The sequence below is a fragment of the Drosophila willistoni genome, chromosome 3R (assembly GCF_018902025.1).
Source record: "Drosophila willistoni isolate 14030-0811.24 chromosome 3R, UCI_dwil_1.1, whole genome shotgun sequence".
NCBI classification, from domain to species: domain Eukaryota; kingdom Metazoa; phylum Arthropoda; class Insecta; order Diptera; family Drosophilidae; genus Drosophila; species Drosophila willistoni.
The window spans coordinates 21380416-21407910 of NC_061086.1; the positions used below are offsets into that span (position 1 = coordinate 21380416).

The window sequence follows — 27495 nt, forward strand, 5'->3', positions numbered from 1 at the left end:
TGTATTATGGCTCTTGGTGATTCGTTCGTTCGGCTATTCGGTTGGTCGGTTGGTTGGTGGGTTGGTTGCCGGTCACACACGTCGTATGTGTAATCTATAGTAATATAGAATCGCGATTTCGCAAAAGCCGCCGCCGCTGCCACCCATTCACCCATTTTTGCTAGAGTTTTGGATGTCTCATTGATTTTTCTTGCCACTCCCCTCCAGACAGCTACCCAGTCAGCCATCCAGTTTGTTGGTTCTTTCTTTCTTTCTTTGGTTTCTCCTCCCCTCCTAGTTTAGCATGCAATTCCCACTTTGATTTTGACCAAAAGAGCTGGCTAGAGCTAGAGCTAGAACTTTTGCCCACCCATTTTTCTTTGTATATATTGGTAAGAATCGTTTCGGCTACCAAAATGTTTTTAACCCACCTTAGTACATTGAACTTTTGGCTATTAGTTTGTTGGCTGCGTTTGGTCACCTTGCCGAGGCTCTAGAAATAATTGCAAGTTTTTTGATCAAGTGCAAAAAAAGAAAACCAAAAAAGATTTCCTTTGCATAAGCGTAAATAAATGTTAAGTGTGATAATCATTGTTAAAATAAGAAAATTTTCTTTTGTCATTCACTTAAATTGCTTTTGTGGGTTGGGTAACACACACACACACAGACACACATCGTTTTTGACTTTCCCGTTGGAAAAATTATTAAATTATTACTTTTCCTTTACATTTATGTGCTGCGGTGTGTCTGTCTGTCAGTCGGTTTGTTGGTCGGGTGTTTTGTTGGATGATCGTTTGACGTCTTGTGGCTCTGAAGCTGTCTTTGGCTTATTATTTTTGTACATTTTAAAGGTGCGACTTTTTGCCGTATCAAATGTTGCCGCATTGATTGTTTGCTGTACACGTTGTCATTGTCGTTCGACGGTTGGTTCGTCGTTGTTGTTGTATAAGCAGCGGAAATCATGACAAACCATTTTATTATATTTCTTTATGGTATTGTTTATTCGACGATTGTCTTCCTAAACGACAATTATTATACGCTTGAATTCTTCTTTCATTTCTCCATTATATATACAACAATATATCTATAATAGATGGATATACAATAATATTATCAATCTACATGACATTCAAACATTCATCTACTTGTTGTTAACCCATTTTATTTTTGCACAATCAACCAACGTTACTATGTCAACAGCATTCCTTGGAATTCCTTTATTTTTTTTTATTGACTGATTTAACAAATAACAAAAACGCATGACCTAATGACTGACAGACGTCGAAAGGAATCCAAATTCCACTTTATGTACACCCCTCTCCCTTCCGGTGTATGTGTGTTGGAGTTGTATGTACCTGCGTCAATGTAATACATGTTGGCATGACAAAATTATACTTGTATATACACCAAACCAACCAACAAACCTGCATACATTCGTATATAGAAGTTTCTTTCTATTCAATATCAAGCATACGCCTTGTGGGTTTCTTAGCAACGTTTCATTTATATATGTATACATATATTAGGTCCTTTTTTAGTGCCTTGTACTGTTTAGTACCTGGTACGAAGAACACCAAAAAATAAATATCAGAATGATTGTTGACTTACTTACCAAACTTTAACCTCCTAGAATATGCATTGCAATATGTTTGTTTTTTTGCTCTTAGCCAAATTAATTTAATTTAATAATTTAACATCAGTTTACAAATCTTACATAAAGAGTTCATTAATATTTTCAATATTGATTACAAACAATTAACATGCAAATGTCAAAAGGTTTTGATTAATTGTCAATATGCGAGATGATTATTTTTCAAGAGAAAGTTTTTATATTACAAAAAATGTTTAGGCATAGGAAATGTAATGTTTTCTTAGTTCATTTCGACTAAAACTCTTTAACTTGGGACAAATAGTTGTTGACTACTTGAAAGCCTAAATGAAAAGGGAGAAAATTGACATGCAACTGCTATGCATACTATATATGAGTATATATGATGATGTTTAACCTACACAAATGGCAAACAACCAAGAGAAATAAATAAAATTAGATACTTTAGATGCATGCCAAGATAAAAACCACAAAATAATTGGCCATGGCTTGCCTTTGAAACAGAAACTTTAGCGTATCCTTATTATAACTCTCTAAAAAAAATAGTTTGTGATGCCATTTAGAAAGTCCTTTGAAGTTGTCACAAATATTTAATTAATCATCTTGGTATTAACCAAAAAAATAAAAAAAAGTACTTAATAAAAAACTGAAAAAATAAACGCAGAAAAAAATTATAATAAATTACCAAAGAGTTTAGCTCGAATGCAACTTTCGCTCTTGTGTGTGTCAGCAATTCTGAGCACAAATGCAACACAGAAACATACAATTTGTACGAATGCCTCTGCCCCAGCCCCAGACCCATCTCCAGCCCCAGTCGAGGCCAAGTTAAGCCACAGAGAGTCAAAGCCAATCCCCCAGCTTACGCATATTTAATAATAATAATAATAATAATGTTGTACAAAAATGCATGCATACCAAGCAACCAAGCAACCGACCAACAGCAATGGCAACTTTTCCTCTCAATGGATCTCCTCCATATATCCACTTACTTTCTTTGCCAGCTAATCGATAATTATTCATCAAGCGCAGCGAACACTATCGATAATTGACAATCTAGCTGTTGTTTAGAAAAAAAAAAGAGTGCCAGAGCCAAAGCCAAAGCCAGAGCTAAAGCCGGTCGTCAGAGAGCTAGTTAGTCAATTATAAATTTTTGCATTCATGTCTGGAATTGAGTTTGATATGTTTTTGAGAAGCGACGCCATTCGATGGCGGCTTATACCCACTACTACAACTACTACCTGGTCACCATATATACAGTTATTTAATCATCAAGGTAGAGTTAGGTAGGTAGGCAGGCTGGCTGGCAGCCAAAAAAAAAAAAAAGAAATGAAAACCACCAACAATAAGGAAAAAATTCATTAATCATCACCCGCTGCGCATGCGTCTGAAGCAGCACAAGCAGCAAACGGTTTTCCTGGTCATATATTCATTAGGTCTCTGGAGGTTAACGAACAATACATTCAATACTTTCCATCAGATTGTAGTTAAATCAAGTCCTGATAACTCTACTTGTGGCTTGAATTGCCACACCTGATTAGGTGCCCCTCCCCCCTCCCGCCAAGCCTACAGGAAAAAGAGCCGTTATAACAACAACAACAACGGCAGTCAATTACGCTCCACTGGATTCATCCATCCATCTATCCATCCAGTCATTCATCCGTCTCTGCCACAGGGAAAGTATTTGGACTCAGCTTGAGGCAACAGTAAAAAGGCATTTTTTCGAGTTTATATTTATTTGTTTTTTTTTTTTTTATTTTTACATGAGCAACAATTATAATGGGATTCAACTAATCAAAGTTTTTAGGAAAATCAAACAAAAGGGGTATAATAGAAATTACAACAATAATAACAACAAAAACCGCATACAATTTTCGTGCTTCAGTTGAATTTTCATTAAGTTTTTGTTTTCTTTTTTTTTTTGTTGTATGATTTTGATTTTGATTTTGATTTGTTTGTTTTGTGGTTGCACGATGCAGCGCTGCCATTGCTCTTGTTGTTGTTGCTGCTGCTGCTGGACACGTTTTAAATGATGAAACAAAAGAAGAAAAAACAAAGAGCATCACAGCGATGCGCTCGAATAATAACCAAAAGGCAAACCAAAGCAAACCGAACTAAACCATCCATCCAGGCAAAAGACTGACAGACCAACAGCAACTGCAACAGCAGCAGCAGCAACAGCAAGTGAATTCGTCCGATCAACAATTACCCGGACATTTGGATAATGCAAACGAATCAACTGGAACACAACAGAGCACAACACACACACACACACACACACTCTGACAGTTTTATAGAGTCCGCAGATGCATTGCAGCATGAAGTGAAATGGAATTTGTTAATGCTGCTTTATGAACTAATCATTGTCAAGAGAGGTTGCCATTAGAAAAATTGTTGATTTTATTACATGATTGGTCAGTCTGCACTCTGCAGATGAAACAAAAAACAAAAACTCTTTCAACTCTTTGAACCTTAATGAGGGGGAAAAACCCAACCAACCAACCAACGAACCAACCAATCAATCAAGGAAAACTCTTTGACTAGACAGATTCAGCAAATTGCCAGTAAACACAAAAAGAGATAAAATTCAATTGTAATTAATCAACTTTAATGTTTATTTCTGTCTTTATTTCTATCATTTCGACTTGCAAAACTTTATATGTGTGGCTCCTCCCACATTGGTTTTTTAATTTAACTCCATTTGTGTCTAAATTAACTTTCTAAATGAAATGCTACTTAATCTTTATTAAAGAATTTAATCATTTCTTGAAAACTACTGACTATTTATGGCCTGATTGAAAATACTTTTCTTTAAGTTTTAAAGGATAACTTTTTGGCTTTCCTAAATACTTTACATTAGACTTGATGATTTTCTTTTTCACTTTTGTTGTTTGTTTTTGTGTTTTTCTTGTTTAAGCAACTTAATATAGAGCGCCGTCTACTTTGTTACAATTTTACTTAATGAAGTTGGCCATTTGGTTGTAGGTGGCATTTGACAGCTATTTCCATTGCCTTTTTTTTTAGTCAGAGAGAAGACAAATTGTGATGAGGCTTTACAAATTGACCAACCCAATTTCATTTGACTCTTTTTTAAGCTACTTAAGGAGACATCTTTCTTCTTTTTTTTGGATCACAGAGTGAAAGAGTGAGGGACAGTTATAGAAAGAGACTCTGTCACTTTCTCACACCTTGTCAATATGAAAAGATAAAAAACAATTTTCCCAAAAAAAAAAAAAATGAGAAAAAAAAAACTGAAAAGAAAAGCGGCCAGTCAGACTACTTATACTCAGAGTGGTAAGCTGGTGGGTAATATACCTACTTTTACCTATAGACTTGAATTTTTGTTTTTTGACAGCCAAGTTAATTAGAAAACTGTCGTAATGATTTAACTTATATGTTTATGAAGTTGAACACAAAATCTCTGTTGCAACAGCAGCAACAAAAACCACAACAACAACAGCAACAACAACAAATATGGCAAAAACAATTTAAATTTATTTATCAGACAGACAACTTGCCGCTCTTTTGTTGTTGTTGTTGGTGTTGTTGTAGAAAGTACAATACATAATATTTTGTGTAAAAGAAAAAGGTAATGGACCAAAGTGCAGTGCTGCCTGCCTACTTTCGCTCAAAAAAACCATAAAAAATAATCATAATAAAAGCAAATCGATAGTCGTGTTAACACGCCCAGTCAATGTAATAATTAATTGCTTTAGCATCCTGTCAAAAATACAATTGCATTTTCTTTATTATTAAACACACCCACAGAGAGTCTAGTATAAGTATTTTCCCTCATTGAGATATTCTGATGATGAAAAGTTTTCCTTTGGTTTCCCCCCCTGAAGCTGTGTAAAGAAAGGCAAGCGGCATACACAAATTGAACTAAGTAAATCAGAGCTAAAAGCAACTATCACTTTAAGTGGTATGTGTGTGCAAAGTTAAAACAACTTTTACCCGAAAGGTTTTACAGATGAGAAAACTTCAAAATCTATCTTGCACAACATACACACACACACACACACACACACACTCACATGGACACACACTCACATATTGAACCCAAACACCAAGCGATGGGGCAATGCCAATGCCAATAAAGTCGCTGACTGCTGACTGCTTGCTATATAGCCTTTCGCCATTCAGTCCATTGTCGATACACATTAATTTTTTTGTCGTCAAACACACAAAAAACAAAATTGTTCCCACCAAAAAAAAAAAAAAAACCATTCAACCATTTGAGAGCCACCTGCGCAGGGAATAGAGTATTTGGCTAACCTATGGTCAGGTCTTTGGCTGTGTGTCCAAAAAGGAAACAAAAATTGGTCTCTATTTTGCCTGTGGCCTCCATCTATCTATCTATATATACTATATATGTGAAAGGTAGAAAAAATAGGAGACACACACACACACACACACACACACTTGGTTCGATCTCATATTTCAAGCGGTACACGGCGGCAAGGCTATGCTTTAAATAATTGAAAAGTTCAAGTAAAAGTTACTTGGCCACTTACCACCAGCAGCAATTTGCTTTCAAAAACTGAACAAAAATTGAAAAATAACCATTGATAAAAAACCATTTTTAAAGGATTTCCCCTCTTAATTGAATCAATGGAATTTGTTTTGAATACAAATTAAAAAACTTTAAAATGTAGGTTAAACTTACTTTAACCCATTTTGTTGGTCCCTCCCTCGCTTTATACCCAAAGAAGCCTCTAAAGTTAAAGGTGGCAAATATTGATAGGCTAAGAATACTGTTGACAGACAAAAAGACCTTTCGTTTGCCCCTCCTCTCTAAATGATGGGATTATTGGAGTTGTGCAAACATTGTCGGGTCATTATGTTCTTATTGAGTGAAATATTGGTCTTCCATGTACTTTGTGCAGGTTTTCTTTTGAACTTAAGCCCTTTCAGTGGACTATGTAAATAATTGGTCTTAGTTTCAGAGAAAAATCGATTCTCAACACAATAAGAAGAGACATTTTTCAACCTCTTTAAGAAAATCTGTGTCTCTCTCTGAATAATAAGTCTTTAAAACACTTCCATGCAATTGGTGTCAACTTAAAGCCATATTACATAATAATTTAGAGAACAATTCACAAATAATTGCAACACATTTACAACCAAGTCCAAGAGTTTTTGTTTAATTGCCAAAATAAATCTTTTTTCGCTGTAATTTTCAGCTATTTAATGCTTAATATATAAAGCAAAATATCATGATTATAGGGAAAGGGAAAACTTTCATTCAAAGATAATCTCCTCTCTGATTGTTTGCTAATTGGTTCCACTTGATCAACTTTGCAAACAAATTTCACGCAATTTGCTCAATATCTTCTTTTATTTTATTTTATTTTTTGTCTATCGTTCGTCGTCTGTTGTCTGTCCGTCATCGTTGTCTGTTGTCCTATTGTAATTGCAATTAATCTTAAATTTTTGCAAATGGTCAACATTTTCCACATGCCTAAGGCCAATGGAGCATCTCTCCATCTCATTCAATGCTTAACTTTCGCTTTCCATTTCTTCTATTTCCATCATCATTGTCGACATCGTCATTGTCATACCAAGAGCAGTTTTAAGAGTTAGTGTAACTGTTAAAATAATTATTACTTGTTAGTCACTTGCGCAAAATTGCCCATTCACCGTTAGTTCAAAAAGCAAAAACCAAAAAAGAAAAAAAAAAGAGTCAAAGTCAGTTGAATTGTCCAAAAAAAAAAAAAAATAGTAAAAACGTTTTACGCTTCGCTGCCTGTCCTAATAATGAGTCGAGTCTTGGCTCTTTGAAGACATTTTAATAAGAATACTTACCAACCTTGCGAGTACTTGCTTCTGCTTTTGCTTCTGTTGCTGCTGTTGCTGCTGCGACAGTTATGATTTCCCCACCATACCACAATTTTAGGGGGAGGAGCAGCACTCGGCTTTAGTTGGCAACAAAGTTCACACACTTGCCATGTCACCTCCATAACGGAGAGACACACTACTCAAAGGTAGGCACAGTAGGTAGAGTGTGCCTTGTGCTTTGTCGGTGCTTTGAGTCATGTTCGTGGCATATATATACAATTTGCCTTTGCCTTTTACGTTTTCCACTGCTTTGGCTTTATTTTCTTCTCCTCTTTTATTTGTTGTTGTATTTTTTTTGGGACAAAAAGAAAATATGCTGTATAATTAATTAGGCGCACCAGCAACAGCAAAAGGCGGCGGCAGAGCGCAATGCTTCCGCCACGCAATGGGTTGGTTGCACTTTTAAGCCGAGGTTGGGCTGGCTGGCTTGCTGGCAGGCAGGAAGCGTACAACTGCACATAATTCTATTTTCTTAACATTTTTTAGAAAGTTTTCTTGCTGCAGACCATTTCGAATGTAGGTCTTCTCTTGGACAGAAACATGCCATTGTAGTTACCTATTTACTGATACCTACCAAACCTTTTCCACTTGCAGTAGAATCTTCCCAGTGGAGAATGAGACTTGTAATATATCCTAAATTTTCATATGCTTCTCCTTCTTGCCTATGAAAATCAATAAAAGTTTTATCCTTGATGGCAACAATATGAGGTCACTATAAGAGCCTGCGCCTTACTTTTTTGTTCATCCTTGAAATTTTGGTTAGTTTTATGCGACAAAAGCGAACACTTTTGCACAAAACTTGTGGCACGTTTCATTTAATTGATAAATGAAGTGATAAATTCTTGGCTTAGTCTTTCTCAGTAATTAACAACCGCTAAATTGTAGTGACATTCAAGTACAGTTAAATTCCTGAGGAAAGGGTGGGGGGAGTCGTAGACGAATCGTTGGTATTTCTGGTTAATCCTAAATCATCATCTGCATAACCAATTGCGAATTTTCTCGAGTGTTTAACAATGTCGCGACATTGTGATGTTTACTCATGTTATGCAGATTTTCAATTACAATTTTGTTAATTACTCGCCATGGGTAGGTTCATGTCTGTCTCTCTCTCTGTGTGTGTGTGTGTGTGCATAAGACCGTAAATGCAATATCTTTTGGATAAACTATCGCTTTCTTCTTCAAATAGACAAACAGTAGAGTGCATAAAGAAAGCCGCCGCCTCCAAGAAGGAGGAGAAGCTGGACGAGGAGGAGGCTGTGGCACGCATGAGTGATGCATGATGTGATGCGATTTGATGTTGTATGTACATCAAAGTGCGTGCACCACAAAAACTTGTTGCGTGTCTTGGCTAAGCTTGGCAGGCAAACTAATGTAACAATATGGGAATTTATGAGCTAAGAATTTTCACACAAATTGTTTAATTTTTTTTCTGCGTTTTTTTGTGGATGGAATTTATAGCTTGTGGCCACAATTAATTTGCCCGTGTTATGGGTAACATAAAAACGTTATTTTTAGTAAGCTGAAATTGATTGACGCCTCGAGGAAGCAAGCGTTGACATGTGAACGGTTTTGGCTTTCAGTGCCAGCGGGCATTAAGTCAACAAACAAAAAAGACGAGATGTTGCAGTTACTGCAGTAGCCAGCCAGACAGGCAGACAGACAGTTAGCCAACTACTACTACTACTGTCTCTCTGTGGTCTCCTATAAGGAGTGTGTTGAACACAAATCTGCACATGGCTTATTGCCTATTTATTTCATTGGAAAGTGTGGTTAATTTTTAAGTATTTTGTTTTAAGGAATCATTAAAAATTATATTGTTAAAATATCCACTAGTAATTTTTTAAGAAAGTTATAACTAAAAGCAAAAACAAAGGATATAAACGCAATTTATATATTTCCAACACAGACCTTGCTTGGCTTGTAAAAAATGAAAAAAAAATAAGCATTTCCTCTCCAAAAACGGCTTAAATGCCTGCGCCTGCATATATAACCCGCAGCATTGCGTGAATGAAACGTATAGTGAATGCCACAAACCATAAAATTAACGAAAAAAGAAAAAAAAAACCCAACTTAATACGGGGAGATGTATGTAAGTCTGTGGTAGTAAGTCTTCTCTACAATAGATAAGTTAGTCGTCGTCGTCGTCGCCGTCGTCGTTTGTTACCATCCATAATTGACGATCCGTTGCAGTGCTGTGCCGGACGGACGGACGTCGCCGCTGCTGCTGCTGCATTTTGGCGTGACTTCTAACGCTGAGGCAGGCAGCGAGGCATCTCTGATGATGATTAGACACACATCAAATGCATTTCGCTTTAAAACTCATTCAACGTTCAAGAGGGGGTCCTGGGTGGGGGTTTCTCTAGTTCTCTCTACCAAAATGGCCATTTTTCAAAGTTAATTTTGCGCAAAGCCGCTGGCAGAGACCCGCTCTCTGTATCATTGTGGACCAGAGCGTGGAGATCTGTTAAGTGTGTTATTTTTTAGTTTTAACTATGCAATTACAATTAACAATTTTTCTCCTTTCTCCTCTTTTGTCTTTGTAGGGTTTTGAGGCCACCAGGCGGCGGCTCAAGCGATATTTTTGGCGCTGATATGCCGGCAACTCCAAGGACTGTTAAGAATCGCATGATTTCAAATATATTCTCAGCCGATAAGGATGGCGCTATTAAAAATAACGGTAAGTGAAATAACCAATAGTTGGGTTAAGTCAATTTCATTTAGTTTGTATTAAATTTAAAGTCTCGTCTAAAATAAAGCTTTTTTAGCTTCACTTTGTTTTTATGTCTGAAGTTCTTATGATTTATTTTTTAAATGTGTAAGTTTAGTGATGAAAAATTAAAAATTATTATATGTACTACATGTAATTATATTGTAAGAGAAAAATGCTTTTTTACCCTGCAGAGTTCTTATTAAATGTCTATATATCGTTTTCTTTTCTTCTATTTCAACCGAATTGGATAAAAAACCCAACGTCCCCCTACCAATGTCCTACTCCCTTTCTTCTTTCCTCCTTCATCTGTTTCTTTTCTTTTTTTCTCTCTCTCTCTTTATATATATGTATCTTTGCAGTACGACAAGGAGCTCACAGATTCTATTTCATTGGTATATATATACATACATATATATATATATATATAACTAGATCTATGTCTATTCAATTAAATGCACATTGCAGACTATAATCTAATTAGCATTTCCTTCAGTTTTATTTAGTCATTATTATTATGCTACATTTGCTAATTTAGTTTAACTTAAAGCACACACACACACACACACACAAACGCGTACCGTTAATAACTATATATACATATATACTAGACAATCTCTCAACAAATTGCACAAAACGTGTAATAATGAAAAACCTGTTCTTTTTCTGTTTTTTGGTTCCTCCTCCTAACAAATGCTAAATTTTAAGTTTTAAAAAGTATAGTAAAGCCATGTGTCCAGTTGTCTGTTTGATTTTTAAGTTACCTTTGCAGAAACACCTGTAAAACCATCAACTAGCTCATTTTGAATCCAAGTTCTTTGGAGCAACAAACGCCAAGCAATGCACAGTCATCCAAGTCAGAATAAACACTTCTATGTGAATGTCTATCGAACACTCAAACATATTCTGTATACACTACTTAAAGGAAAGAGACTAAGTAGAGGAATCTAAACACTATATAATTCACCTTTAGAGATATTTCAAGCAAATGTTTAAACTATGTATTCATTAAACTAGACCAATTTGCTTTGTCCAATAATTTTTTGAAGTCAAATTTTGGCATAAAATTCAAAGGTCTCTTTAGCAGATAACTCAAAAATATAGCTAGAGTATAGAATTTTCGACTCTTGTTGAGTTCTTCGTTTATACCAAAAAATAAGAGGAAAAATAAGAAGTGTTTCGCGCTTGTTAAAGAAGATGACATTTAAAGATATAAAGTTTCGTTTCATTTAAATGTTGTCTAAGAAAATGCAACAGTCTGCGGCAGTCTCAGGCTTTTGTGTCTAATACTAAGGCCATTGTTTGTAACAAATACTCACACACAAAGAGTTACACAAACACACACACAAATTCCTAGATGTTGGAATGCAAACTAACTAAAGAAAAGTGATAATTTTACAGTTAGTTTCGTTTTTTATTGTATTCATACACCTTCGTTTACATGTATTTGTCTAGCTATACGTAGTTTCTTCACATAATAAATAATTAATCACATGAATTTTGAATACTAATGTACCACATATAACTAATATTCATAACAACATTATTATATTTTGGGCCAAAGGCGAAACACCAAGACGCGGTCAAAAGAGTGTGGACTCGCACTCTCGTCTCTTTGGCGAGCCATCACGTCCAATTACACCTGGCAAGAATCACATGAAGAGCAGCATTCCCTTTGGGCAGAATTCAGAGGCAGCCGCTGCACAAAAATTGCTAACCAATGGCAATACCAACAGCACCACCAATGGTCATTATAATGGCAAGAGCGGTTCAGTATCATCGGCCTCATCGTCGGTATCATCATCGACTGAGAATCTCAAAATTAACAGTGGATCCAGATCAGGTACACTACACACACAGACACACATTAACCAATAATACTACTCTTACTAGACTATAAAAATACCCATTCAATCTCTACATCAATCTCCTACATCATTCATAAACATCAACATCATTCATCTAATGAAAATTAATGTAGAGTTTTGTTTTTGGTTTGATTTTTTGGCCAAACTAGTAGTCAATGCTTTTTAGTTTCTCACTTCATACATTTCGAAAGCATTCGAATCACATTTAAGGTTCAGTTGATTCTTGATCTACATCGAGAAAAGAGTAGTAACAAAATTTATACGATAAATAATTCTCTATTTAATATATCTAAAATATAAAATATATTTTTATTTATTTCGGCTGTAATTCGCCAATTTTATTCCTTTTACTACACGCCACAAAAATAATATAAAAAAAAAACCGTAACGAAACGCGCAACTAACCGAATATAAACCAAATCGTTTAACCAAATTCTGATTAATCGCAACAAGTCTTCCGCAACATGAGCAGTGAGTATTTTGTTTTGGTTAATATACGTACAGAAATTCGTATTCCCAATCCCGTGCCTCCTGCCAAATCCCTTTTCACTTATCCCAAGCAGCAGCGGGAGCTGATAAAATGAATAAAATGGATGATCCTGATTGCGCAAGCTTGATATCACAAGGAAATAGTGGTTTTGCTGATCCTGTGGCACAAGGCGGCGATACTGCATCCATTGATATGCCATGCAAGAGCAATGATGTCGGTAGTCTCCATGGCGATAATCAGTCCCATACCGAATCTGGCCGTTATGGCTACTCTAGCCAATCACGCCGTACAGCTGGCACCAGTCCCCTTAATCCCTATTCCCTAGATAAGATTAACTCGGCCTCGGCTGCCTTTAAGGAGCCATTGGGTCCATGCTCGGACTATATTAAAGATCCACAGCATGTGCCATGCATTAAGATTCATGCCAAGGATGAGCATCGCAATCCCATTACCGGTCTGGGCCTTAATGGGGATGGTGTTGGCGGTTTGAAGCCAAAGAAGATGAAGATTCGAGGTGGGAACTGCTGTAGTCCATCCATTAGTCAACTTAGCACGCTTGCTTTTCACTTGCCTAATAGTTTACTATATATATCTTACTCTTGATAATGCCTCTTTTCCAATTTCCAATTGTTAATTAATCTTTCATTTTCCACTTTTCACAGAGGGAAATCCCGTTACTGGCGAGGGCTATAAGTCAGGTGGCTCAGACTCGGCTCAGACCCCGACCATGAATGGAGCCAATCAAGTGATCAACAAGAATCGTGTACCACCAGGTGGCTATTCTTCTGGCCTTTGGTAATAGGAATTGCCCCTCCAAAAGGATCAGCACAAGCGATGCAACAAGCAATAAGACAGAAAAACAAACAAAAAAAGAAAAAATAACAAACAAAAACGAAAAAAAAAAATTTAATGTAATTTATACATTTAATATGGATACACAGATTACTTTTCCCCCCCATTTACCAGTTGGTAATATTCAATCGATCGATCGATAGCAAACAAGAGCTCAAGAATTCATTGTTTTATCATCAAGAATTCCCCCCCACAAAAAAAAGAAGAAAAAACGATGAGGAAAAACCAAAAAAATGTTTATAAATTGTTCTGGAGAAATGTTTCAAAATAGATGTGCGACGTTTTTACCCAAAAAAAACTGAATTCAACTCAATCCAACTCTACCAAATTCGACATATACAAAATTCAAATGCCAATAAACCAATTAATTGCTCAAAGAATATTTGGTGCACTCCATTGGAAGGATGGATGGATGGATGAATGGATGGAAGGATGGATGGAAGTCTGAATTTTTGGATACGTGTTCTCTGTTTAGTTTTCATTGTTCAATTTTTTTGGATGGAAGAGACCGAAGCCCATGTCCTGGAGCAACTTTGTTTTAATGTTCATTGCTATGTGCACATACAAATACACACTCATATATACACACAAACCCCTACACACACACACACACATCATTTAACCATAAAACTAAATCCTTAATCTATCTACTAGGGCCACATCATTGTTAAAATTAAAATCCTGTAATTGTACCCGGCGACAAACAATTTGATTTTATGTAAATTTCATGTATTTAATATATACGAATTCATTAATACCCTACGAAATGCAATAGTAATTTGCAAATTGTATGCAATTTAGGGCAGATATATATATATACATAAATATATAATTATCTGTAATTTGTCCAGTAGGGTAGAGCGCATTTTTAAACGAACAAAAAGCATTACATTACATTATATACTACAATACGATAATACATAACACAACCCACTCAACATATTCCCATGCAAAATGCTTAATCGTTTCCCATACCCCTTAAATTTCCCTAATTTGATAGTTGCATTACCCGCTCCTCCCTCCCACACACGCTACATTTATATTTATATACACGAATACATATACATACATACATACATATATACAAATATGTAATACATTTATACCTATAATTTAAAACAAACAAAAACAAAAAGAAATCAAGTACGCCTGTGTACAATGCACGTACTAATTAAGTGTAAAAAAAAAAAAAATAAAACAAACAAAAAAAAAACACATCAAGCTCGAATTTTTGTTCAATATAGTACTTTTTCGTACATAATGATGGCAAACAAATATTTTTCAATATTTTTCAAGTAAAAGTAAAAGTAAGAACGTAAAAGTAAGAACGTAAAAGTTTTGTCGAAGCCCAGATTCCTAGTCGGATGCGAGAACTTCATCTCAAAAAGAATGCAAAAGTATTCAATACTGTTCCAAAAATTTATAGCATTTCGTATGTCTTGTAACTTCAAAATTATCTATAAGTAATGTTGGCTTCTAGAAATATGGTTTATACCTCGACATTTCAAAGGTTTTGTATAACATTTAAAAGTGGATTCCTCGACTGTTTATTTTAATTATAAATTAAAATTATTAGGGAGCAAATTTTTTCCTCGTTTCGTAATCCTACGTTCTTAAATGTCCAGATGATTCTCAAATTTATTCCCCAAAAGTATACCGTTTGCTTGAATTTTGGATCTGCAGTTTGTTAGCTTAGCTAACTTAGATACACTAACTGTACATTTTTTGTAGCATACTATTAGGATAGAATAAATTTAGTTTTAAATTTGATAGTGCATACTTGTTTAGTTTTTAGATTTTGTGAAATTTTGAGAATTATTTTAATACATATTTCGTCAAATTTCATAGATTTCGTAAGCTCGTTTTAAGTTTTGTCGAAGACGTTTCTTCTTTTAATGGCGCTGTGATGATATTTAAACGCTTTAAAAAAATGTATCTACTTTTAGTAATGCTCTGTCGATTTTTAAACGCTATGATATCTTGCAAAAAACCTTTTGATCCGATGTTTTCAAAAATTCTTCACGATTTTTGTTGAAAATTTGGGTGAAAATTGTTTTGAAAAAATTGTACAAAAAAGGTTCGGTCTGATAAATTTTTAAGATGAGCTTGTTGTCCAAAATTTAAGTTCTATGTATCTTTTCGGCAAAGCTATAGATTACGTTTTCGATAGGTAAATTATTTTTAAATCGTCCTTTTTAAAACTTTCTTTCAAAGTCAATTTTAAACCAATACTTAAATGTTTTATCCTTTATTCATATGACTTTAAACATCTTCATAAATATTCTGCCTATAAAGTCACATTTTAAGTGTAAAGACACTTAATATTGGATGCATATTTACTAAGCATTGATTTAAATATAAATCAATCATGAACATATTTAAAGAGCCTGTGAAATAAGCAATACAAGTCAAGCTAGGCCAATAGCTCTTGGACTTTGATTGAAAGTCAAGTCACTCAACTTGATGTTTCAAATACAAAGCGATCGGTCAGTTGATGATCTCTCGGGTAAAAAAGTCGGTTAAATTTTGAACTGATAAAAAGTCTCTTCAATAAAATGAAGCCCCCACACATTTCACACATGTTTGTATGCCCCAATGATAAGCGGTTAAACAATTTTGTGTTTGGAATGAGGGGAGTGGGTGAGATTCGAAGGGGGGTGGGGAGGGGCAAAAGACCTAGACTCAGATTGCTTATCACTTATTTGTTTTGTTAACGCTCGAGGCGCTGCGAAAAAAAAGAAAACAAAATCAAAAACAGTTGCTGCCCTGACAGCACAAAGTGCAGTTTGATTCAAATCGTGGCTACAGAATGAGTTCTATTGGAAAAATCGGATTTCTCGGTGGCGGCAATATGGCCAAGGCCCTAGCCAAAGGATTTATATCTGCAGGTGAGACACACACAAATACTTGACCATATGATTTCTTCAATAACAAGCGAATTGTTCTCGTTTAGGTCTCACAAAGCCAAGCGGAATAATAGCCAGTGTTCATCCAGCCGATAAAATGTCTCAGCAATCCTTTCAGGCGCTGGGCATTGAGACAGTGGTAGAGAATGTTCCGGTTGTCGAGCAATCCCAGGTGGTCTTCGTCTCTGTTAAACCGCATGTTGTGCCCACAGTGCTAAAGGATATTAAATCGCTAAGCGCCGGTAAACTTTTCCTCTCCGTGGCCATGGGAGTAACACTGAGCACCCTCGAGTCTAGTTTATCGCCTGATTCACGTGTGATTCGTGTTATGCCAAATACTCCGGCTCTTGTCCGTGCCGGCTGCTCGGTCTTTGTGCGTGGCTCTCAGGCAACGGATTCAGATGCCGAGATCACCCAACGTTTACTCGAAGCTGTTGGCACCTGTGAGCCCGTCGATGAATCCCAATTGGATATTGTCACAGCTCTCAGTGGTAGTGGACCAGCCTATGTATTCGTTATGATTGAGGCTCTAGCCGATGGGGCCGTTCGTATGGGCATGGATCGTCAGCTGGCTTACCGTCTTGCCTCGCAGACAGTTCTGGGCTCTGGACAAATGGTGCGAGAGTGTGCACCAACCCATCCTGGACAGCTGAAAGATCAAGTAACCAGCCCCGGGGGCTCTACGGCGGCTGCCCTAAAACACCTCGAACTGGCAGGTAAAGTGACTTTCATATTGCTGATAAGCCGATCGAAGTCTTATCACTAAACTCATTGACGTTTGTTTTTGATTGCAGGTTTTCGAGCCGCAGTGGCTGGGGCAGTGGAGGCGGCAACAGAGCGCTGCCGACAGATCTCGGGCAATTAATTTGTAGACTCACTATACATATATATAAGTACGTGTGTATGTGTATATACCTAGTATTGATACGTCATGTGTTTAAATTAAATATAGAATTAGAATTATGTGAAATCAGGGACCAACAATTGTGATTACTTTCCAAATTCCTTAATAAAATTGTAAACAAATTGTAATTTAGTAAGGAAAAGCAGTGCCGGATTAGAAATTGCTACGGGATATTCATTTCATTGAAGATTAATTCATTTTTCTGTGAAAAATAGATAACTTGACAAAAAAAAAAATTAATAAATGGAAAACTGTGTAAAACTCACACAAAAACTCTTAACTTTACGAATCTGTAACTTTACCAAATTTTAACCGATGTTCGATTTCTACTCCTTTTAATGCTTTTATCTTTTCAAGTGAGACAAAAATACCACAGGACAGCAATATCTTAAAGTCTTATTTAATGAAGCTCTAATTCTGTTAATTTTTAATATATGTATCTGGAAAATGCATTTACCCATTTTCAAAGTGGTACTGTTTCCTCAAACTGTCCTAAAATCTCGAAAAAAAACTTTTCTTTTTGGCAAAAATTATGATTTTTTTCAAAAACCAGCTTTATTAAGGTATAATTTTTCGAAATCGGTTAGTAATTTACAGCCTGATGTGTAGTAGACCATCAGTTGATGTATAAAAAATTAAGAAAGCAACAGATTTCGTCCAATTTTCATTTAACTTCTACATTTTATGCATCTTGTATTTATTCTAATTTGCATTAAGGACCATGTAATTATATTTCGAGTTTTTATACTTTGATTTTAAAAGCTGTGAATCCTGCATTGAAGGATGGCTAATATATATCATGAGTTTGCAAATGTTGGTTAATCCAATGTGAACAAACATTCTTTAAAAAGGCTTCTTATATCTTTTCTACTATATTTCAAATTGCCAAAAAAAAATATGCACATGGATGATGAAGCATTAAAATACAAATAAAAAACATTTGTTCATGCATCCATTTTGAATAGTTGCTCGAGTTTCATCTGATTTTAGACCAGCTTCATGGTAATAGTTTTCGTCTCTAGATAGTTGTCGAGACCATCTTTGCCCAATTCGCGACCAATGCCCGAATGTTTGTAGCCACCGAAGGGGGTCTGGGGCAAAACGGCATCATAGCAATTGATCCAAACGGAACCAGCGTCCACACTGTTGGCGAATTTCATGGCCTTGTTGATGTCATTGGTTATGATGCCGGCGGCCAGACCATATTGCACATTATTGGCACGATCTATCATCTCATCGAGAGTGCTGAACTTGAAAATGGATTGGACAGGACCAAAGATCTAACAAAGTATAGAAAACATATTAAGATTATGATGTAATTAATTACTGAGAATACGCACCTCCTCCTGGGCAATCTTCATGTCATCTTTAACATCCGAAAATACAGTGGGCTCAATGAAGTAACCCACATTGCCAATACGCTTGCCACCTGCCTGCAGTTTGGCACCCTGTTGCTTGCCACTCTCAATGTAGCCCAAAACTTTGTTTAGCATCTCATCATCGATCTGTGGTCCCTGCTGAATATTCTCCTCAAACGGATTTCCCACTTTACGGGCCTTGGCCTTGGCTGCTGCCTTCTCCACAAACTTGTCGTAGATCTTCTCATGAACATAAGTGCGACTGCCGGCACAACAGCTCTGTCCATGATTGGAGAACAGGGCCTCGTGAGTGGTTTCCACAGCGTAGTCAACTGACAGAATGAAAAGGAGTCAAAGAAACTCTTTTGTTTTCTCCATTCAATACTCACTGTCAGCATCATCGAAGACGACAACAGGACTCTTGCCGCCCAGTTCCAAGGACACACGTTTCAAATTCGATTTGGCAGCCGCCTCCATAACAATGCGTCCAATGTCCACAGAGCCAGTGAATGCCACTTTGGCTATCTGGGGATGTTCACTGATGGCAGCACCAGCTGTAGGACCAAATCCATTGATCACATTGATTACACCAGCAGGAAAACCAGCTTCCTTGGCCAAGGCGGCCATATGCAGAGCAGTCAGTGGGGTCTGCTCTGCTGGCTTCATCACAATAGTGCACCCGACGGCCAATGCAGGTCCCCATTTCCAGGCCAGCATAAGCAGAGGATAATTCCAGGGTATAATCTGTCCCACAACTCCTATTGGTTCTTTGCGGGTCATAGAGATGAAACCACCAGCAGGAATGGTATCGCCAAAGAACTTATCAGTCCATCCGGCATAGTATTGCAGCGTCAAAATGGAATAGGTGACATCGAACAGAGCCTCGGCAAATGGTTTGCCATTATCTTGAGTTTCCAAACTGGCCAAAAATTTCTTATCACGCTCCATTAGCACGCAGAGTCTATGCAAGTCCAGATGATCTTTACTCTTTCTAAAAATAAATTATATAATATACTCACTTGTTCATAAGATTGGTACGTTGCAATGGACTTAACTTGCGCCAGGCGGAATTGCGATGGAATGCCTTTTTGGCAGCCTCCACAGCTAGATCGACATCGGCCTAAGCGATAGATTTGTAGTTAGTTTATATAGTTTTATAAGAAAGTTTACTTACCTTGTCTCCTTCAGACACTTTAATGATTTCCTTTCCAGTGGCCGGATTGAGAGTGGCAAAGGTCTTTCCCGAGACGGCATCAACGAATTCATTGTTGATAAAAAGCTACAACGAAATTGAGGAGAAAATTTTAAATAATAAAAAAAGGAAAAGAAACCACTTTAGGCACATGCAATACCTACAACTCCCTGGTTTAACTTAAATTTTGTTGATTTAATTTTTAACAACTTGTCAAGCTACTTTAATTTCAATTTGTGACATGCAACACTTAAAATTAAACTCCCAAATTGAACTTAATTGACTTAAATTGGGTTACTTAAGTCAACATTGTTTATCCTTCAGTTTGAGATAGTATTTCATAAAAGTTGTAAATATTTATTCTACTATCCTATCAGCATTTAATTATTGTTCTTATCTCGAATGACAAGCAAGTCTTTGAATTTAACAATAATTTGATTATGTTAGGGCTTTGTAAAGGAATCTTTTCCATATAGTCAAGAAATCAGCAAAACCAAAAAAAGAAAAACACAATAGTCAATAAAAATATTTATAGACTTTTATATACATACATACAAGTGTTTATATAGAACCTTGTTAATGTATTAAGATTGGCAGGGGGGCCTGCAGCTGCTTTCTTATCAGAAATCTTCTGTTTGCTGTTAAAAGTTCACAGAACGAAGATCTATGTACTTGTCAGTAGTTGACAAAAACTGATAACTCGGCGAGAAGAGTTGAAGTAGTTTAAGTTTCTTATCAAGGTATTTTGAGAATATAGTTTTAGAAAACACATGAAAGATAACGTTAACCAACAGAAGTTATGGTCTAAATATTGTTTATTCCAACACTTTGGTTTTGAGGAATAAAAAAAAACACTCTGTATTTAAACAACTATATAGAAGACAAACAAGTTGCAGCTGGGACGTGAATATACATATTTGTATCTAAATTCAATATACACAAATTTTTAATGTAAAGCCTTTTTGTCAACTAAGGCAAATACATGTTGTAAATATGTATTTACCTGTATACATATATAAATTTTAACTTGGAGATAATACAATTCACTTACTTTGGTATATTTGGGCTGGGCACTGGGATCGGCAGTCATTATGATAACTGAGAATAATACAAAACGATAGGAGCAATAAGAGACACTTGGCGACAGGCACAGGCACAAAATTGAGACTGGAGCTGCAATCGAGACCGGCTGCGGCTTTTATAGGCTCTGTGATAATGCCGATTTCGCTTTCAATTTTTGCAAATTGTTGTTTAGTCGTTTAGTTTATCGCCTTTTTTGCTTTGCTGCCAAGTTTATCTCGGTTTGCCGGCTACGACACAAACACTTCATATTCTAATGCCCTACCCTGCCAAACTGTATTGGCTCTTATGTATTTAGTTTGCACTTTCAAGAACATTTTCGTTCAATTTTTTTAAGTCATAATGTTGGTAATATAATCTAAACTGTAACACTTAATGTGGTAAATACTATTAAATTTATTGTAGCGGATTAAAAAGTGCTCCACATGCCGGCATCTTTTGTTTAATATGTGTTTTTATTGCGGTGTTTGCTTTGGTCCCGTCATTCGTCGAAATGGAAGCTCTAATAAGCTCTACAGCTTTTATCAAAAATGATTTTCGAAATCGAAACTTTTATAAAGCTTATTATAAAGATTTATAGTGTGACTTTTTAATGGAATTTTAAAGGAGCTACAAAGCAGCCCCTAACTAACCTCTTATATACTAGAATTGTTTAATATTAACAATATCAAATATAGGATATGATAAATATCTTTCTCGGCATAGACAAAAGCATTCACTAGCCTGGAATTTGTATCAGGATCGTCTTTGTTTAGTTGCCCGATCCACTTAGTCAACTCATTTACCAAGGATTAAGCAAAGAAATATATTTCAATCTATTATAACAATAATATTATAAGATTTTAAAGTCTTTTTTATAAGTACATATCATAAAATAGGCATCCTTATATCAGAATTGTTAAAAAGTCGTCTACAATTCATCGTTTTAAAGCAATTTGTATAAAGCAACTTCATAGTTCATGTGAAATTACATATTTGCATCACTCAAATCGAATCAAAATGACATTCTTATCGAAGTTTCTTTCAAAAACTCGATGTTTTCATGGTTTGTCTGCCAGCTGGAATATATTGCTTGATGGGAAAGCTTTCATAGCGATAAGTGCGTTGTACGATACCATGATCCAAAAATTTCAGCTTATTTAAAGAGTGTGCTATATAATTGCTGCAAAAGTACACACACGTGAAACATTAAACAGACGCTCGAGTTAAGAATAGAAACCTTTTACCTGTAGTATGCATAGTCGTATTGCAAATAGCTGGAAAATGGCTGCAATTCCAGGCCATCGGGGCAAATGGGATTGCCATGTAGACTCAAATACTGTAGATTTGGAAAGAGACGTCGTATAAGCTGAATTGTTGTGGGCAGATCACTGAACTGTAATGAGCAAATGATAAGAAAATTGCCATTGAATAGGTTTTGGATTAATACTTGCCTCATTTTTGTTCAACATCAGCACCTCCAGCTGGGGCAGTGGCTGTTTTAGAGTTCTCAGCTGCGCCTCATCCATGCGATTGTTATCCAATACCAAATGCTGCAATTGCTCGAATTCGGCTAGCCAGGATATATCTTTTAAGCAATTGCAACTCAAATCCAATAGCTCAACATAATCGGCATATTTCTTAATAATATCTTCAGGCAAAGATCGCAAGTTTTGTTGCACCAAAACCAGCTGAAATATAAGAGTAAAAATATTAATGAGAGTTTCCTCAGAGATTTCATTGAATTGTATACCTGACTATCGTCGTTATTGTCTCGTTTATTTGGCATTTGGTTGAAGTGTAAATATATCCAATTATACAGATTAATGTAAATATATTTAGTCAAAGTGTTAATGAAATTATAAGCAATTTGCCTTAAAACACCTCGTCTCGAGATCTACGTAAACTCAACTGAACGCATATGCTTACAATCACTTGCAGTTGATAACCGGCTGACTTTTGTTTTTACATTTCATTTGCATACCCTGTACGATATGACACAAAGGGTATATACATTTTTTATGAAGTGTAAGAAAAGGTAGGCAAACTTATCTTAAAAAAGCAGCAGTTAAAATTCCGCTGAATCAAATATGGAAAAGTCTATTTTCAAGAAGGTTTTTATTATATAATTTATAATCTAGAAACTTAACTTTGCTAATTTAGTCTTCAAGACTTTTCGCTGCCCTTTATAGGGTATTTAAATGTCTGTTTCCATTTCAAACTCATCATCTCTTTTGCTACTTTGTTTGGCTTCTTTTGCCTTTTATTTAACTGTCTTTGTTAAAGCTTTTTGTGTGTGTTTACTGTTAATATTTTTTCTTTTCTATTAAATGTGTTTCGTAAAGTTAAGATAAGGAGAGATTTCTAGGTGAAGCTGATAAGCTGATTTAGTTTTGGACAAGTAGATGGCGCCACTTCATCTTACCACTCATACGCAACGTTGGCAAGAAACTGCCAAAAAAATAAAAAAAAAACTGAACTATCAAAATCGCAAAGTCCTTCGAATGCGTTTCAAGTACGTGCGAACTTCAATTGGTGGCTAGAGTGGGATTGTATATGGTGAAGGGTTCATTGCTTGCTGCTCCAATATGGCCAAGTGCCAGTAAATATATTTTTAATTGCCAGTTAGGCAGGCAAACACAAATGACGTCCCACAAATAAGCTAAAGATTCGAAGCAAAAACTGCTACAAACTTTTATTTATATTTTTGCTTATACTCTTTTCATAAAAAGAATTCGGAATATTCAAAATTTCATTTTAGTTTTTTTTAATCTTTATCATTTAGTAATCGCAATTTAGATTCGTATGTTAAGTAATTTGTGTATTCTAAATCGATGAGTTTTATTTATTTTTAGTTTTAATAAGGGTATTGAGACTTCATTATTATATTGTTTGGTCTTTACCCCCATTGATTTCATTTATATTGTGGCCACAATGCGATTGACTGCAAATGGCTAACAAATTGTGGTCTTTGTATTTGGCCAAAACTAAGCGAACAAAAGGAGATGACAGCATAAATAAACAAAGTGTGAGATACAAATTACGGCGCATAGCATTTAACTAGGCACTTGATTCAATGAAACATGACACACAAACGGACAGACACACGAAAAGTATCCATGAGATGCGCGTCAGTGAAACTAATCGATTTTGTTGTCGTATCTCTCTCTGTGTGTGTGTGTGTGTGTGAGCCAGTCGTTGGCTCCCTTTGTCATTAGGAGCTCTGGCTTAGATGACAGCTGTCAGGGTTTTGGCTACTGCCTTTAACCCTTCCATAACTACCGATGCCCTTTTTTTTTTTCTTTATTATTTTACAACCATTCCGTTGTGTCCAACCGCCTGCCAGTGACATTCGAAGCCAACAATTGAACTTGTTTTTGTTTTCCGTCTCCAAAAATAACAACAGATACAAAAATTATTGTTTCTTGTGCGTGTTTATTTATTTTTATGCCATTTGACTTTGGCTTGTAATAAGAGTGTGTATTCATATGCCATATACACAACTATGAATGCACATTAATATTGTGAGAGTCATTAGGCATTATAATTCAATGTCAATATTTAGTCACTTTTTGGTAATTGTATTCCAACTGAATTGGTCTTTTGATGTTTTATTTGATTTTCATGGCACAATAGGAGATTTTTTAGGTATACCATGAAAACTAAATAGGAAATGCAAATGAAAATGAAGATAAAATTTAATTCCTCTGCTTTTTGATATCAATACCCAGAGGACTCTGAAAACCGATATCTTATGTTCTTAAATGTTGTTAGCCTATTCTTGTCTTAGTTCTGAATTTGTTAGTTTGTGAGTGGAGCTCAGACAAACATAGTTAGTTAAATTAATTGCTTTAAAAACTTATATTTCAAGTTCCTTGTGGTAAAAGATGAGAAACTGATACATACGATACTTAATAATTGATTATTTTATTGGAGATTGTATCGATAACTGTCTTTGGATTAAATGAAGTGTTAATCGATTAGTGGCTTAAATATTCGCCTCATGGTAAAACAACTACCTTTAGCTATAAAGGACTTATAAAAAGATACAGCTTAAGTATCAAAGACAAATGAAAGCCTAAAAAACGCAACTTTATATATTATTAAATTTTTCCACAAGACTTCTTAAATTCAGGATGATCTTTATAAGTTTTTGTTGCTACGATTAATTTTATGATTCAAATATTTAGTCAAGTGGAATTTAAATCAACTATCAAAAACTGTTTTTTTTCCAGCAAAGTCTTAATTTTCTACTTTCAATTTCTGTTAAAAGGCAGAAAGAGGTTTAAAATCATTAGCAGCTCAAAGAATTTGTGGAAACAATATTATTTCAAACCAACAAAAGTAATATCAAAGATAACATTAATTATTGATTAATATTCACTCCAATCAAATAATCACTAAAGTGGGTGGTTATAGAACACCTAAACAAAAGCAATTAACTTTAAATATGCATGAGTTGATTTATCAGTTTGAGTTAAATTTCGAGCAAATCTCTGACTATTCATTAGCTATATTAAATTTTTGTCGTAAATTGTATATGTAAATAAGGCAAGAGCAAATTTCGAATCCAATTTAACTCAAACTCTTTTTGCTACTTTCATTTTAATGACCACTGGAAAATACCTGCAAAGTAATTGTAGGCTTCACCATATATTAGCCTCATTAAACGTTGCCAGGGTAACGCGAAAACGCCAAGACCAACCACCGCAGCAGTCTCCATTCTCCATCCACCATCCGACGTCTCCACCTCCATCTTCGTTCAATACCTGCTCACCCACACAGCAAAAACGAAAGCATTTGAGTTGCTCCAATTTTAATTACTTACTTCCTACAGGTCGTTGGTTTGGCTTACATAAAAACCAAGACATTTACGATGATGGCGATGGTCGCTAAAACATTTTTGCATTGACCTTGAAATAATGTGGCCGCCTGTCTGTTCACCACCTCCTCCCCCTTTCCCACTAAATTTGCTTGCTAATTAACAAGATAATCGATGGCAGCAGTGTTATCAGCATAATCATCATCATTATCCTCTGGGCTAAGCCATTAAGTTATTTAGCTGAACGATTTGTCAACAAATATTAAATGTATTTTTTTTGGTATCGTCTGTTTCATTTCATGCGGGTTAAGGGCATTTGTTTTAGTTTTTAATTTCATTTTAAACAGAATCGGTCTTAAGAGTCTTAAAGAAAGTGGCCCTCTATATCATTCGTTCTCTCTCTCTCTCTCTGTGTATGGAAAATGCCATTGACCAACTAATCGAGTCAATGGCGAGACTTCAACTCATCTAACCTTAACCACCTGTAAATGTGGTGGCCATACCATCACTTGGTCACTTACTTTTGCATTGATTTCGGTGCGTGCGGCACTTGAGTGCAACAAGTGGCAAGTTGAGTGTTTCATCTATTTTTAAGCTGCCTCCATCTTGATGGCGCGGGGAAATACCAACAAAAACCCCACGAAAAAATTTGTCTGCTAGGCAATGTCAATGCAATTGATCGAAGGCCAAAATATCAATGCTAAGACGAGAAGGAAGAAGAGATAAAGAGTAAAAGGGCCAACAGACTGGCTTGGGTCTGGCTACTGCATAAATGACCTGATTTCTGATCGACCAGATATATGTACATACATACACATACATATGTCGCAATCGACATTTTCTAAACGATTGTCCATCTTCTGCCCTCTCTCTTTCTCCAATACTCGATTGTCGGCTTTCTTGGTGTTTTTTTTTGGGGGCTTCTTCAGTAAATGGCCAATGGAGATCCCATCGATTGTCGATGACGTAAAGCCGACTGCCTGCCATTATGTACGCCCAGCCTCATATTCACGTACTCATGTCCCATCCAGACAATTTCTCTGTGTGTCGGCTGCAATTACGATTAATGATTTGTGTGGACTACAAGTGGACAAGTATGTTTCATTTCGTGTATTTCATGTGCTCCCTGTGCACCAAATCCAATTAACAACAACCAACAATTTGTTGTTTGGGTAGCTGCTGTTTGTTTTTTTTGTGTCTTTCTTTCTGTTTTATTTTATTTCTCTGCTTCTCACTCACTTTGAACATAATTATCAAAAATTTTAATTTGATTTTATTTCGATTTTGTTTCGTAATTGTTATTGCTGCTGCAACATTATGATTTGTTTTTATTTTGGATTTGTCTTGTGTTGTGTTGTTTTGTGTAGGTGTTGTAAGTGTTGCCAGTTGACAGTTTTGTGGAAATTGTAGGCTGGCCTTGGACTAACCCTTCCATATTATTATTTGTCATCATAATAATTAACAATTTATTTTTGGACTGTGTCAAAAGGAAAATAAAGTAGGCAGTCAGACAAATGTATATCAACAATGAACAATTCAGAAGAAAAATTATGGTTTCTTTATGATTTAAAGCAATTTAAAAAGTCTTTGTTTGTTTAAGGGAATCCTTAAACATGCCAGTCTTTAAAAATCAAATAAAAATATTGATTTATATATTTAGATTCTTAATTAACATCAGTCGATGCTTCTGTGAAGACAAAAACACGCTTTAGTCAGAAGAAAAATGGTTAAAAAAATTGGAAAAATATTAAAATAATTCTTACCATTGATAAAATCTTCATATTTACAGAAATATTTCCTGTTCCTTTCATACGATATCCCTTTCTTCTATAAAGAAACTGCATAATCTAGAACTTATTTTAAAGTAAGCCAATTTCTTGTGAACTTGTACTTGAATTGTGAGGTAGATTGAAT

At 35.6% G+C, this 27495-nt stretch overlaps 4 protein-coding genes across 10 annotated transcripts in view; 2 read left to right on the plus strand and 2 right to left on the minus strand.

Moving 5' to 3' along the window:
* LOC6646979 (microtubule-associated protein Jupiter) overlaps nt 1-14107 on the plus strand; it is a 33280-nt gene extending 19173 nt beyond the window's left edge. The window contains exons 2-7 of one of the 7 annotated variants that reach the window (XM_023178610.2): nt 9967-10100; nt 10493-10525; nt 11695-11973; nt 12452-12469; nt 12562-13002; nt 13151-14107. In XM_023178610.2, coding sequence (XP_023034378.1) covers nt 9967-10100; nt 10493-10525; nt 11695-11973; nt 12452-12469; nt 12562-13002; nt 13151-13287 — 1042 coding nt within the window. In that variant the 3' untranslated portion in view covers nt 13288-14107. Of the gene's footprint in view, nt 1-9966; nt 10101-10492; nt 10526-11694; nt 11974-12200; nt 12470-12561; nt 13003-13150 lie in introns of those variants that run through there. The other 6 variants (XM_047013537.1, XM_023178612.2, XM_047013538.1 and 3 more) reach the window with 6 other exon arrangements.
* A 2002-nt stretch (nt 14108-16109) lies between these two features.
* LOC6646978 (pyrroline-5-carboxylate reductase 1, mitochondrial) lies at nt 16110-17415 on the plus strand. The gene is made up of 3 exons (XM_002070394.4): nt 16110-16228; nt 16294-16962; nt 17041-17415. The coding sequence occupies exons 1-3, from the start codon at nt 16150-16152 to the stop codon at nt 17109-17111; spliced, it is 819 nt and encodes a 272-aa protein (XP_002070430.1). The 5' UTR covers nt 16110-16149; the 3' UTR covers nt 17112-17415.
* A 577-nt stretch (nt 17416-17992) lies between these two features.
* LOC6646977 (aldehyde dehydrogenase X, mitochondrial) lies at nt 17993-20928 on the minus strand. The gene is made up of 6 exons (XM_002070393.4): nt 20752-20928; nt 19683-19787; nt 19528-19628; nt 18898-19469; nt 18491-18840; nt 17993-18430 (listed from the first exon to the last, which is right to left on the minus strand). Exons 1-6 carry the CDS (start codon nt 20788-20790, stop codon nt 18137-18139), a joined length of 1461 nt encoding a protein of 486 aa, XP_002070429.1. The 5' UTR covers nt 20791-20928; the 3' UTR covers nt 17993-18136.
* Nucleotides 20929-21617: 689 nt separating this feature from the next.
* On the minus strand, nt 21618-22687 carry LOC6646976 (leucine-rich melanocyte differentiation-associated protein). Its single transcript, XM_002070392.4, has 4 exons — nt 22513-22687; nt 22214-22450; nt 22007-22155; nt 21618-21942 (listed from the first exon to the last, which is right to left on the minus strand). Exons 1-4 carry the CDS (start codon nt 22546-22548, stop codon nt 21804-21806), a joined length of 561 nt encoding a protein of 186 aa, XP_002070428.2. The 5' UTR covers nt 22549-22687; the 3' UTR covers nt 21618-21803.
* Between the last annotated feature and the right edge of the window lie 4808 nt (nt 22688-27495).